This window comes from Maniola hyperantus, chromosome 1 (assembly GCF_902806685.2).
Source record: "Maniola hyperantus chromosome 1, iAphHyp1.2, whole genome shotgun sequence".
In the NCBI taxonomy this organism is placed as follows: Eukaryota; Metazoa; Arthropoda; class Insecta; order Lepidoptera; family Nymphalidae; genus Maniola; species Maniola hyperantus.
This window is the reverse complement of record NC_048536.1, coordinates 14691192-14704078: the sequence shown is the minus strand read 5'-3', so window position 1 is coordinate 14704078 and position 12887 is coordinate 14691192. Positions and strand designations below refer to the sequence as shown.

Sequence of the window (12887 nt, the reverse complement as noted above, 5' to 3'; positions counted from 1 at the left end):
TTGCTTTCTTTTTCTCTTTACTGTAAATGTTTTTGGTACAAATAAATTAAAAAAAAGCCATTCTCGCGATTTTTTTTCACACGTTTTGATTTGCTGCTGATGTGAATCAACCCTGAGGTTTCAACGTTTTTGAAACCTTTTCCTGTGTTGTACTCCTCATTGATGACCTCCTCACGACCTCCATATATTAATATTAATTTTAGTTATTCTAGTACCGTAAGACCTATACCACTTCTTGATACGCCTTACTCACAACCTTGAATGGGAAGCTGGAAGAAATCTCTGTTTTGAGACAAGCATTTCCAATGTAACTGAATTTTATTGTTACTTTGTAACTACTATTTTGGTACATGAAATAAATAAATAAATAATTAATCATGTAATGGTAGAGATTTTCTTGGTATAATAATACTTCGAGCTCTCAAATCCTTCTGAAAAGTTAAGGTGACGCAGGACGCTCGACCGAAATTGGCAGCGCACGTGGGTAACATGTTTGCTTTTCACTTGACATTGTATGAGAAAGGTGAGAGGCACGATGATTTTCACCGAAATCAAGCGCGCGAAAAGGGTTTAGGAAAAGTATTTTTGAGAAAAAACTACTGATTTTATGTTTGCAAAGTAAAGTTATTTCAACCAATGAATAAATAAACTATGTCTAATGATATTTTTTTTTAGAATTTTCATATTCCTAATCTTATTTATTTACGCCCAAAGTTGACATAAATTTAGTGTTAAAATAGGAATCTTTTGAGGCTCGTAACTTTTAAATCAATATTTTTTTCAATGTTTTATATATCAATGAACCTAGATAAAGACGAGGTAAATCGATATAATTCTTAGTTTTGTGCGTACAATATCGAATATTGTTGTATTTTCCCTCCTACGTTTGTATGAAGAAAGCACTGAAGTGAGTCCCCTTAAACCTTAATAAACACTCAAATGTTTCGCAGTTATAAAAGAAGAATCCCTCAACGGCTTGATACCTGATCATGCGTTAGTCAACATCAAACCACGAAAGCGAAGACCGGGTCTCGTCTGCGAAAGACCAATCAGTGTAAGTATTTTTGTAAAAAAATATATCGAAAGCACTAATAACAATAACATAAAATCATTCCAAGTATTATGCGTACAGAATTACTTCTCACGCGGCATTTTAACTTTGTGTCAATAATTGTTATGTCAAAAGTTCGATTTTAGTCCTTATTTTAAAGGTGAACCGTGCTTTTGCCATGACGGTTGACCCATAGAGTTAAAATGAGTGAGTGTGAGAAGTCATTTTGTACGGATTTTAACGATCTCCCTGGCGCAGTGGTGAACGCTGTGGTCTTATTAGTGGGAGTTCCAGGGTTCGATTCGTGGAAGGGGTTTGGAATTTTATAATTTCAAAATTTCTGGTCTGGTCTGGTGGGAGGCTTCGGCCGTGGCTAGTTACGACCCTACTGGCAAAGCCGTGCCGCTAAGCGATTTAGCGTTCCGGTACGATGCCGTGTAGAAACCAAAGGGGCATAGGTTTAGTAAAAACTGCCATACCCCTTCCATGTTAACCACTTTCATCATAGACTGCATCATCAATTACTTCGGAAGGGATATTAATCTCCGAAAATTATCTCCATGCATTATATAGTCATTTCTACAGGGATAATGAAGTTTCATTTTAAAAGTATAAATCTCTTGCAGCCTCGAACCGAAGAAGACAAACTAGCGGGTAGAATGGAAGTGAAACGGTACAAACAAACCAAAGAAAAGCTCAGACGACGTCGCGAGAAGTTACTGCAGAAAGTGCGATTGTTGTCCGCAGCCAAACGACGCGGGAAGGAAATCTCACACAAGGAACTAAAGGTAACATGTGAATTTTCCCACTTCACAATTTTTTTCCCACTGGCTTTATGGCTCTGGGTTTCTGGACCCTTTGAAACTTCCAGATTTTTCTTGCTCTTGCCTAAACAAAATATTTGTTACGAGATGATGCCCGCGACTTCGTCCGGATTTAGGTTTTTCAAAAATCCCGTCGTGGGAACTCTTTGATTTTCCGGGATAAAAAATAGCCTATGTCCTTCCCCGGGATGTAAGCTAACTCTGTACCAAAATTCATAAAAATCTGTTAAACGGTTGGGCCGTGAAAAGCTAGCAGACAGACAGACACACTTTGGCATTTATAATATTAGTAGGGATTAGTATGGATTTCAAGGTAGAATACTTTCCTTAATTGTTCTGTATTTTGTTGGTTGTTTAATGAGTAAATACAAAACTAATGCTAGTCAAGGCAAAATCAACTGATCTTAAAATAATAATAAAAACCTAAGCAATGACATCTTTGCTAACTGTACGCTTTCGAATATACAGATGTTTTTCTTTTTCATTTATCTATCAACGTGTTCGAGACGTACTACCTCGTCGTCTCTTCTACATTGTACATATTATATTTATTAGAAAAATATATTTCAGTTCGTCGAACTCGACGACTCGGACAGCGACTCGGACACGGATTCCGAGGAAGTGGTAGTGATCGAGAAAGTGACAACAATACCACCGGTCTCCCCTCCACCGTCCCCCCCGCCGCCTGCCTCCCCTTCACCACCTGAATCACCACCTCCGGAACCGTCGCCGCTCCCCGCGCCGTCCCGCGCACACTCGGAGAAGCCCGAGCGCCGAATCAAGGAGCAGTTCCGCAGCAGCATGGCGCGTGTCATGGTGCAGCATCTCAACCCCTACCGCCACTCCGACGCGCCGGCCGGCAGGATCACTTGCACGGCGGACTTCAAGCATCTCGCGAGGAAGGTAGGCCTCACCTCCCCGCCCCTCAAGCCTTGGAGCAGTCTGACCGCCTCATACTACGCGTTTTATTATTCACTAGCTTATGCTCGCGACTTCGGTCGCGTTGACTACACAAATTTTAAACCCCTAAATCACCCCCGTAGGGGTTGAATTTTCAAAAATCCTTTCTTAGTGGATGCCTACATCATATTAGCTATCTGTATGCTAAATTTCAGCCCGATACGTCCAGTAGTTTAAGCTGTGCGTTGATAGATCAGTCAGTCAGTCAGTCACCTTTTCCTTTTATATATTTAATTAATATTTTGATATTTATGTAGTGGAACGCACAACTTAACGCGAACACGCGGATTTCGCAAGTTGGATGACACGCAATGTGCGTACAAAGCTTATCTGTTATACCCAAATGGTCAATATAATCTTGTCATTTAAAAATTCAAGGAAGGTAATATTACAAAGCTTTCTAAAACCTTATTTTAATTTGACATGAATTAGGTAGGTCTATGTTTCCTGCAAACTGTTTTGTTATCCTTTAATCTAAATAAATTCACATAAACTCACTAAAATTTTCTTCTTTCCCGCAGCTCACTCACTTCGTAATGCTGAAAGAGTTGAAGCACTGTCGCTCAGTTGAAGAGCTAATCGTCACCGACTCAGTCCGGTCCAAGGCAAAGACATTTGTCAAGAAATACATGGCCAAGTTTGGACCCGTGTACAAGAGGCCGGCGGAAGACGCCGACTAGCATCAAGTCGCCCAGCTCAAGGCTGCGATAGAGAATATATGCTTTTAAGCCAATATTTGACATTGGCTGTACATTTTAAGCCAACACTGGGGCCGATTCTCTCGTGGACAATCTCTAAACTAAACTAAATTAACGGGTCTAAATCTAATGCTATCGTTGTCCACTAGCAACATTATGAAAGGGATAGCAATAGATTTAGACGTGTCATTTTAGTTTAGTTGTTTGTGTACAACGGAATTAGCCAAATTGGCTCTCAAATGTGTGCAGTGTTGGTGCAAAGTGAACGCTGTGGTGACAAACTGGTCAGATGTCTATGATAGATGAATGAAACTGTTGAACAAGTAAGTGTAGATTTATTTGTAACTCAATAGAAGTGGTTCAGTGATACAGTGAATAAAGTTAATGTGAAGGATAATGTTTCAAGTTGCGACTCTCAAAACAGTATCGACAGAACAAGGCCTGGCATCAGAATCGACAGTGTTAATGTAATAATCGTAATCCTTTTGGGTTTTCTGGCACTCTCTCACTATTAAATACATCACATCACACCTTTATATCAAAACTGTTTCAACTAAAAAATTAATATATTTTAACTAGCTTATGCTCGCGACTTCGTCCGCGTAGACTACACAAATTTCAAACACCTATTTCACCCCATTAGGGGTTGAATTTTCAAAAAACCTTTCTTAGCGGATGCCTACGTCATAATAGCTATCTGTATGCCAAATTTTAGCCCGATCCGTCCAGTAGTTTGAGCTGTGCGTTGATAGGTCAGTCAGTTAGTCATGTCAGTCACCTTTTCCTTTTATATTTTTAGATTAAAACTACTATGCTTACACAACAAAATAGTATCAACAAAATAAACAAGATAGTATCAGCAATCAGCAATCGAAAAAATGTTAATTTCAGCTTATAAAATTATACAATGAATTTTGTAATTAATTTTAAAGATTTTATAGATTTCACTTTTGTATCTCGTCTACAAATATACAAAACGCATACCGTAGCCGCCATGTTGATTCCGACTATGACGTCACATAGATTGAAATGGTAATATATTTCACTAAGAAAATACCGTTGCTTACCAATCCGTGTGACGTCATGACAACTCATGAACCTAAAAACATGGCGGGTAGCATTTTGCGGCGAAATTTGAAATGCAAAATTTAAATTAATTTTTATTGCACTCGATCGAATAAATTTTTTGTAAATTTTTGATAGTTTAACTTTCACTTTAGGATCAAATTAAGACTAAAGAGAAAAATAAGAATTAAGAAAAAAAGGGTAAAATAAAATACCCTATTGTCACAGTAGTGATGCTTAATGCGGACAAAAAGGCATTGCCTAGTGCCTAAAAGAAATGTCAAAGCACCCTACTGTATAAATAAATGGACAAGAAAGAGATAGCGGTTTCGTAGAGCGTTGTCTCTGTCGTGGAGACCTACAAAACGTCACAGGTATGAGTGACAGAGACAACGCGAACGACCACGACAAGCTGAAATATCTTAAGGTTGATGTACAATATTTGCTGCCGGCTACAGGCTCCTTAGAACTTAGAATCTACTATCTTTTTCCTGCACTTTTTTCCGTATATTAAGTTTTTTTTTAAATAAAATTTTGCTACAATAGCAATATTCTTTTTTGAGGTGTTAAAAAGTAACACGCTTTCGGATTTATAATGTATTTTTTTAATTAGTTTTAAATAGCAATACATGAAATTGGGATTTATAAATTTTTCAGTTTCATTTTTCATTTGTATATAAGGACTCGCTACACTAATTGTATTGGCTTACCCTTCGACCTTAGTAAGACCTTAGTAAGATAAGTTTATTTTTATACGTTGTTAACATAAGTTTACTCCTGTTTGAAATAAAAGTATGTTTTACTTTTTTAAAGAGTATAAGCTATATTATTATGATTTTGTACATATAATAGTCAATTAAGGAGAGAGGAGTAGATGGTAAGGAAATCCTCATTTAGTTAAAAGCTTGAATTTTTTTTTTTAGAATAAAGTCACTGTGTTACTAAAGACTCGTGCATCCTAGAGTGGGCAGCATTGCAATTTAGAAAAAACTCCTTTAATTTGTGAAGAACCCTCAGAAAATGAAGTAAAAAAAACTAAATCGGTTTAGGTTTTTCTTTTTTTAACATTTTCTATTTTACTTTGTGTTTTTTGTCATAATATTGTATACTTAGCCATAAATTATAAAATAATGAAAATGTGTATAGCGAACATTACAACGTCAACAGTACGTTATGTGGTTAAATAATAATGAGTTTAAGAGTCATTAGGGAACCGATAAACTTACTAACAGAATGCTACTTTCATTGATTCATAACGATCATTGCAACCTAGTCAGAAAAAAATGTAATTTTACTAAAAGAGTTTTAGTACTGCGTGCAGCCATCTTTGTTTGCACCATCTTTAGTGACACGTTCAATACGGTATTTGACAACTAGTCAAATCAGTAACTTTTTATCAAAGGTCTAAACGCGCACTTAGTATGCGATTTTCTATGAAATACTGGAATGTGACGTCACATCATAATGACGTACTTTTTTAGTTTAAGCGATAATTTAAAATGGCTATTACACTTAAACTTACAAAGGACGTGGATTTTGGAAGACCCTCAATTTATTTATCACTGAGAAATAATTTATTTTTGATGTAGTCAAATACCCAATTGTTCACTAATGCAACTAAGCTATTTATTGATGATCTCTAAATGGGTTTTAAGAGATTTTTTAAAAATAAATGACTCGAATACGAATATTGTAATGACTTAAGTACAGTATTATTATAGAAGATAACTGTTTTGATGTCTTACCCCTTTAGGACACCGGCGCATTGATGTTCCGCCACCGTTTGCAAAATGCGTTAGTGTGCTAACGGCGTTATAATATGGTTTAGAAATAAATGAATGTTCAATATTTTTCTTAACTTGGTCTTTTCACAGACAGTAGCCCTAGATTTATGAATGTCAAGTGTGTGAATTAACATAACCGTTGAATAAAATATAATGAAATAACAGTAATTATATAACTCTCTGCAACTTTAGAGCGTTTGTTGCTTTTCATTCATTTATAAATTTTGTGGAAGTTCCTTGGTACGTAATGAACGCACACGCAACGTATAATACGCGACAGGTCGAGATGGCAATCGGGTAGGGAACGCCCCGCATACCCGCACTGCCCACGCGCGAAACCGGTGCGGGTGAGAGCGGGTGACGTGCGGGTTGCGCGATTGATACCATACAAAATGTATAAAACCGATATGCTTCTGACGCGTCACGACACGCTAGCATATTTCCGGCTTATGTTGCGATTACGCACCAAGGAACTCGTAGTCAGTCAACTTCATGGTCTTCATGTTACTATAGTAAGTTCGCGCCACAAAAGTTGGAACTGTGGTAGTCGGTCTTTTTAAGGTGGAAGACACGGTCTGCCCGCGAAATTCATATTTAATTTGGTTTTTTGCAATTTGTAAACTAATACGACAAAGTAGCCTTATAGCATTCAAATTGAGCCCCTAGCAGTATCATCTTCACAGGCTTATATAAAAATCTTTACTTGAAAGTGTCCAGTATAACAAATTACTCAAAACAATGAGTTTGACGTGAGCTAATTAGTCACAAATTAGTCATTATATTTTGACTAATTTCTTAAACTGGACACTTTCAAGTAAAGATTTTTATATAAACCTGTGAAGATGATATTGCTAGGGGCGAAATTGGAATGCCATAAGTCTACGTTGTCGCATTAGTTTACAAATTGTGAAAAACTAAATTAAATTAAATAGACTAATAGACCCGTGTCTTGGGCCTTAAGCGCAGCGGAACAAAGGCAACCGGGCAACAAGCGTATTGAAAATCGAAAGGTTGATATAGTCCGAATCCCACCAGTTTCACTATTGTCATATAAGTATAATAGATGACACCAAACTCCGTGAATGCTCTGAGAGAGATGATGAAGAGTAGCATCGCATGCGACTAAGCGCATAATGACCTTTCGTCCTTTCTCCGTAACGTCCTTTTTGTAATTTCTCAGAATGTTTTTTTCTTAAAATGTCTTCTAGCATTAAACAGTCTGTGGGGAGCGGGAGCATTGCACATACAGTGCGACAAGGCTCTTTTGGCACTTGAATGACATTGACAGGGGGGCGCTATTGGCTCCAACAAAGGCTTAGACTATTTAAACAAGAACAAAGGGGACACTTGATGGCAACGTTAATTCCGATTTTCGCCACGCGCCAAAAGAGCCTTGTCGCACTGTATAGGTAACCGCGCGCACCAGAGCGGGGTAAAAAACTGTGTTTATTAGAGACTAGTTTATTTCACGGGTGTAGCATGTGAAAAATCATGAAGCAAAATCTGACAAAGTAATAAGTACCTAAGTAAAATTATTACATTTGATCTCACTTTATTTTTGAATATAGTGTGCGCATTATCATCGACCCGAGCTAAGATGCTAAAGAGAGTGCGAGCGAGTACACTCGCATTCATTCGCTCGACAATTCACTTTCCATGAAAAACCATCTGTAAAAATTCATCGCCATTGTCACGATCATAATTCCAAGTAAAATAAACGTAACAAATTATTACAATCATTTTGTAAAAATTGAAAATCACCTGTAAAATTACTATGAAGAAAAAAAATCATCAAATGAAAATTATGTTTACAGTTACAGTCCTTACAGTTCTATAAGTTAGTAAGTATGGGTATGGGTCCCATAAGTATGGGTTGCCTGGAAGAGATCACTTTAGTGATAAGGTCGCCCTTTGTTTTTTAAGTGTATCCTGTATTCTTAACTCTCTGTAATTCTAGTAACAATAAAGTTGTTTTAAATTAAATTAAATTATTTCAAAGTAGCAAAGTAGTAAAGTGTTTATTGTATCAGCGCAATTAAGAAAGTCAGAGAGTTCAAGAAGTTTGGCGTCAACTAGCAACTCTTAACATAAGTTTTATTAAGTTTAGCGTTATGTGTGACCAAAGCCTCTAAAGCTTTTATTCTTTCGTGGCGTGAATTGTTTGCTTTGGTGGGTGTAAATATTGTAAATAATATTATAATGAAATAAGTATATAATGTTAAGTTATACAATCTGTTTGTTTCACATGGATAGAGTGGCTATTTTAGTTGCATGCAGAATAGTTGTGAAGATGAGATGACAGTTTCAGGTCGATATTATGATAATAGATGATTTAAGATGTGTGGCGAAATATTAATATGTGATCAATGCCGTGAGAACAAGTAAAAATTTATTTCTTTTAATATAATCTCGTTTTATTTATAAACATGTCCATCCGCGGAAATAGGTCAGTGGACGCTAACCGTTAGGTCACCAACCAATCTCAAATGAGACTATCTGCCGTACTCAGAGTCGCTTAATCGTTACTTAAGTTTAGTTAAAACGAGACATAACTATATCTCTCACACAAATCTGTCTCGTTTTAACTCAATATTAAGTAACGATTAGCGACTCTGAGTACGGCTTAAGATTGGTCGGTGACACAAATTGGTTAACGCCTACTGAGAGTTTTGCCTCTATCATTTGTATGGGATTACGGAACAGAGAGAGTGCTAACTGCTAAAGCAACTTCTTTCCGTGGGTAGGGTACATTAGGTAAAATAAAACGCTAAATTAGGCAAGTCTAAACACATTAGTATGTATTCATAATTATTATTGTTAAATAATCACAAATTACGTTGAATATGGTAATAATATTTCATTTATAACATAGAGTTGGTTATAACACGATTGTTCCATCATTCTTCGAGGGCTTTTTTGCACTTCTTCGCATTTTCTGCCATCTTTATGCAAATGTCAACTTCCTTCCACGAGTCGCATTCCTGAAATGTTCAAGAAATGTGACGATTTACGATTTACAAGACAGCGGGGCTAGCCAGCCATCCTCACAACGGGCTCTACGGGCAGCGGCACGCGCGGCCCGCAGTCAAAACCGCGGCACGTGCGAGAACGGACTCTTGAAAAAGGACCCCGGATGGGTTCGAAACTAGTCGGGCTAACGTCGACTAAACACGTGAGTACAGTACAGCCGGGACAGATTATTTAGGTAGGTATAGTTCGCGACAGGCCGAGACGCCAATCATGAGACGAGCCGTGGAATGTTTATAAGTCGGTATATACAACACATTCATACCCATAGTTTGTCTATGGAATAGGTAGGCTTCCCGTGCGAAGCCGGGGCAGGTCAACTAGTAAACTAGTATAGTATGTGTATAAAAGCGACAGCCTCATAGTTAAGACGTCGGCCTCTTACATCGGGGGGGGGGGGGGGGGGGGGTCCGGGGTTCGATCCCGGGCACGCACCTCTAATGTTATAAGTAAGTACGTACCTGCATCGATGGGGGTACATACCACAAAAGTGTTGATATAGCTGCAGACATAGAACTTGACAGCAGAGCAGCCGTCTTCCGGAGGGTAGTTGTCGTATTTCCCGTCCAGGCATTCTCGCCTCACTCTCTCTATCATGGACTTTTCTTTCGGGTGGTCTTTCTCAACTTTATTAAAGAACTTCGTAGCGCCGTCCTCATCTATTTTACCGTCTTTTAACATCCCCGTTTTGTTAAGGATGCATTGGAAATCCTCGCACTGTGAACATATTATTAAATGTTACAATCATGTCGAATGCGTTTTGTAAATCGATGACTCAGTTCGAAATTGTACTCTACACAATTTTCGATTCTACAGGAGAGTTGTTTAAAGTTCAGATAGGACTAGCACAAAACAGTTAATAGGTAACTACCTAGAAATTTGAGCCTCAATAGCTCAACCGGTATAGGAGTGGTCTGAAAACCGAAAGGTCGACGGTTCAAATCCCGCCCGTTGCACTATTGTCGTACCTACTCCTAGCACAAGCCTCACGCTTAATTGGAGAGGAAAGGGGAATATTAGTCATTTAATATGGCTAATATTCTTTAAAAAAAAAACAGTACCTACCTACATGGGAGAAAATTATGTACATCGGCCTTTAGAATGACATTTCGTTCATTTTGTAGAGCGTTGTCTCTGTCATTCATACCTACCTATAAGACGTTTTGTTGGTCGCAATGACAGACACAATGCTCTACAAAACAGCTAGGTATCTCTTAAGGTCGAATCGAATAATAATACAAAATCACTTGGGAACGATGCTTGGGAACCTACTCGGCCGCAATTTGCATTATTTCAGGCCTGGACAATAATGTACCTGCTATAACTTTACCGGAAGTTTGCCGGAAGTAAGATGTACCTACATATCTAAGCAGTATATAAGTGTTAACTAGGTACAAAAGTATATAAACCAGCCATTCCTCGGAATCTTTTTTGAGGCATTTTTTGTAGTCTTTAGTCATATCGTCAAAGCTTTCCATGTTTTCGCAGCACATTTCGTCAATACCCTGCAAAAAGTGTAGAGACATCAATCCAATCCAAATCTAAATATATAAAAAGAAAAGGTGACTGACTGACTGACTGATCTATCAACGCACAGCTCAAACTACTGGACGGATCGGGCTGAAATTTGGCATGTATATACTGTAGGCATCCGCTAAGAAAGGATTTTTGAAAATTCAACCCCTGAGGGGGTGAAATAGGGGTTTGAATTTTCTGTAGTCCACGCGGACGAAGTCACGAGCATAAGTTAGTATTTTATAAAGGTAAAAAGGAAAAGGAGACTGACTGACTGATCTATATCAGCGCACAGCTCAAACTACTGGACGGATCGGGCTGTTTGGCATGCAGATAGCTATTATGACGTAGACGTCCGCTAAGAAAGGATTATTAAAATTCAACCCCTAGGGTAAAATGGGGGTTTGAAATTTATGTAGTCCATGCGGACGAAGTCGCTAACTGTAGAGTAGGATGGCGGTCTCCTATTCAGGGGTCTAGGGTTCGACCCCCTGCCATGCACCTCGGTTATACGTGCGTTTTTAGGGTTCCGTAGTAAACAAGGAACCCTTATAGTTTCGCCATGTCCGTCAGTCTCTCCGTCCGGTCTAATAAATATTTTTTTAGCGTAGCTCCCCTACATGTAAAGTGGGGATGATTTTTTTTTCTCGTCTACACCATAGTGTGGGGCATCGTTGAATAGGTCTTTTAAAAATACTTTGTGTGGGAACAACATTTTTCGATTTCTAGATCCGTTTGTAAAATATGATGTTTTAAAGTGCTAATTTTTATTAGAGTCAAGTGTCGTCCCCCTGAAAACTATCATGGCTAAGTAGGGTTCACAGGTTAAGGAGTTATATCTGTTTTCGAGGTTAATTATTGTAAGTACGTAGATATTATGAGTTGCATATAGTTTTATTGTATCTATTGTATTTGTGATTGATCGTAATCCTATTTGTTTAATTTACTTTTGATTGATTTATTGTTATACTAAGCTGACCCAGCAAACTTTTGACTACGGACTACGGTAGGTACAGGTACCTTTCATATGATACCCCACTTGATATAGTCACTCACTTCGAAAGTTGAAAATACTAATTATTAATTCATGACCACAATTTAATTTTTTTTCTGTGATCTAACCCTAAATTCACGGTTTTCGGATTTTTCCCCAAATATCAGCTATAAGATCTACCTACCTGCCAAATTTCATGATTCTAGGTCAACGGGAAGTACCCTGTAGGTTTCTTGATAGACAGACAGACAGACAGACAACAAAGTGATCCTATAAGGGTTCCGTTTTTCCTTTTGAGGTACGGAACCCTAAAAATGACTATATTTACTTACATCAGGATCAAAGAGTTCAAAACATGACATCATACTGTCGTTTATATCTCCTGCGAATACCTTAAAATATAAAACGAGGTTTTGTTATTATGAATATTATACCTACCCTTACAATAACCACGCTGTACCTAAACACTACTTAAGTATTTTATAATATAATTACCTAGCTTATATTATAATCTAAATAATATATGAAATGAAAAGCTAACTGAATGACTGACCTACTGATCTATTAATGCACAGTTCAAACTACTGGACGTATCGGGAGAATGCAGATTATAGCTAGACATCTACTAAGAAAGAGTTTTTAAAAATTCAACCCTAAGGGATTAAAATGGGGGTTTGAAAGAACCTATTATTTTTAAGATTTGGTAAGTAAATAATTAAATGGGTAAGTACTTACGCTTGATATAACAATAAAAATTAATCCAACTAAAAAGTTAATCATAGCAACCATTTTTAATAAAGTTTGTCGTCACAATGTCGTGTTCAAAATGCCATCATATCATTTATATGGAACCAGACAAAAGAGCGGTTTTCTGATCTGATACTTCGATAATGGCGTAATTATGGTTTCGCAAAATTATACTATTTATTTGCACTTTAACAGTGTCGTATAAAATAATTTAGTGTCCTT

General features: G+C 37.5%; 2 protein-coding genes across 7 annotated transcripts in view; one reads left to right on the top strand and one right to left on the bottom strand.

Annotated features, from left to right (window-relative positions):
- Positions 1–8782, top strand: part of Set2 (SET domain containing 2) — a 28029-nt gene extending 19247 nt beyond the window's left edge. For all 3 annotated transcript variants that reach the window (XM_069499770.1, XM_034968811.2, XM_034968805.2), the window contains exons 16-19: positions 951–1054; positions 1678–1839; positions 2446–2778; positions 3357–8782. In XM_069499770.1, coding sequence (XP_069355871.1) covers positions 951–1054; positions 1678–1839; positions 2446–2778; positions 3357–3515 — 758 coding nt within the window. In that variant the 3' untranslated portion in view covers positions 3516–8782. The remainder of the gene's footprint in view (positions 1–950; positions 1055–1677; positions 1840–2445; positions 2779–3356) is intronic.
- Positions 8783–9162: 380 nt separating this feature from the next.
- On the bottom strand, positions 9163–12719 carry LOC117982324 (uncharacterized). Of its 4 annotated transcripts, none has more exons than XM_069501984.1 (5): positions 12654–12719; positions 12251–12310; positions 10771–10914; positions 9893–10126; positions 9163–9363 (listed from the first exon to the last, which is right to left on the bottom strand). In XM_069501984.1, the coding sequence occupies exons 1-5, from the start codon at positions 12705–12707 to the stop codon at positions 9280–9282; spliced, it is 576 nt and encodes a 191-aa protein (XP_069358085.1). In that variant the 5' UTR covers positions 12708–12719; the 3' UTR covers positions 9163–9279. The 4 variants fall into 4 exon arrangements, with proteins under 4 accessions (XP_069358085.1, XP_034824574.1, XP_069358094.1 ...); XM_034968683.2 differs by having other exon boundaries at positions 10819–10914; XM_069501993.1 differs by having other exon boundaries at positions 9893–10128; positions 10830–10914.
- Positions 12720–12887: the final 168 nt, after the last annotated feature.

Excerpts from the sequence above, each read along its gene's own strand:
- LOC117982324 (XM_069501984.1), bottom strand. The coding sequence starts at position 12,707 with ATGGTTGCTATGATTAACTTTTTAGTTGGATTAATTTTTATTGTTATA. Across the intron at positions 10,915-12,250 it reads TTGAACTCTTTGATCCTGAT|GGTATTGACGAAATGTGCTG; the intron begins GTAAGTAAATAT and ends CACTTTTTGCAG. Across the intron at positions 9,364-9,892 it reads GCTATATCAACACTTTTGTG|GAATGCGACTCGTGGAAGGA; the intron begins GTATGTACCCCC and ends TGAACATTTCAG.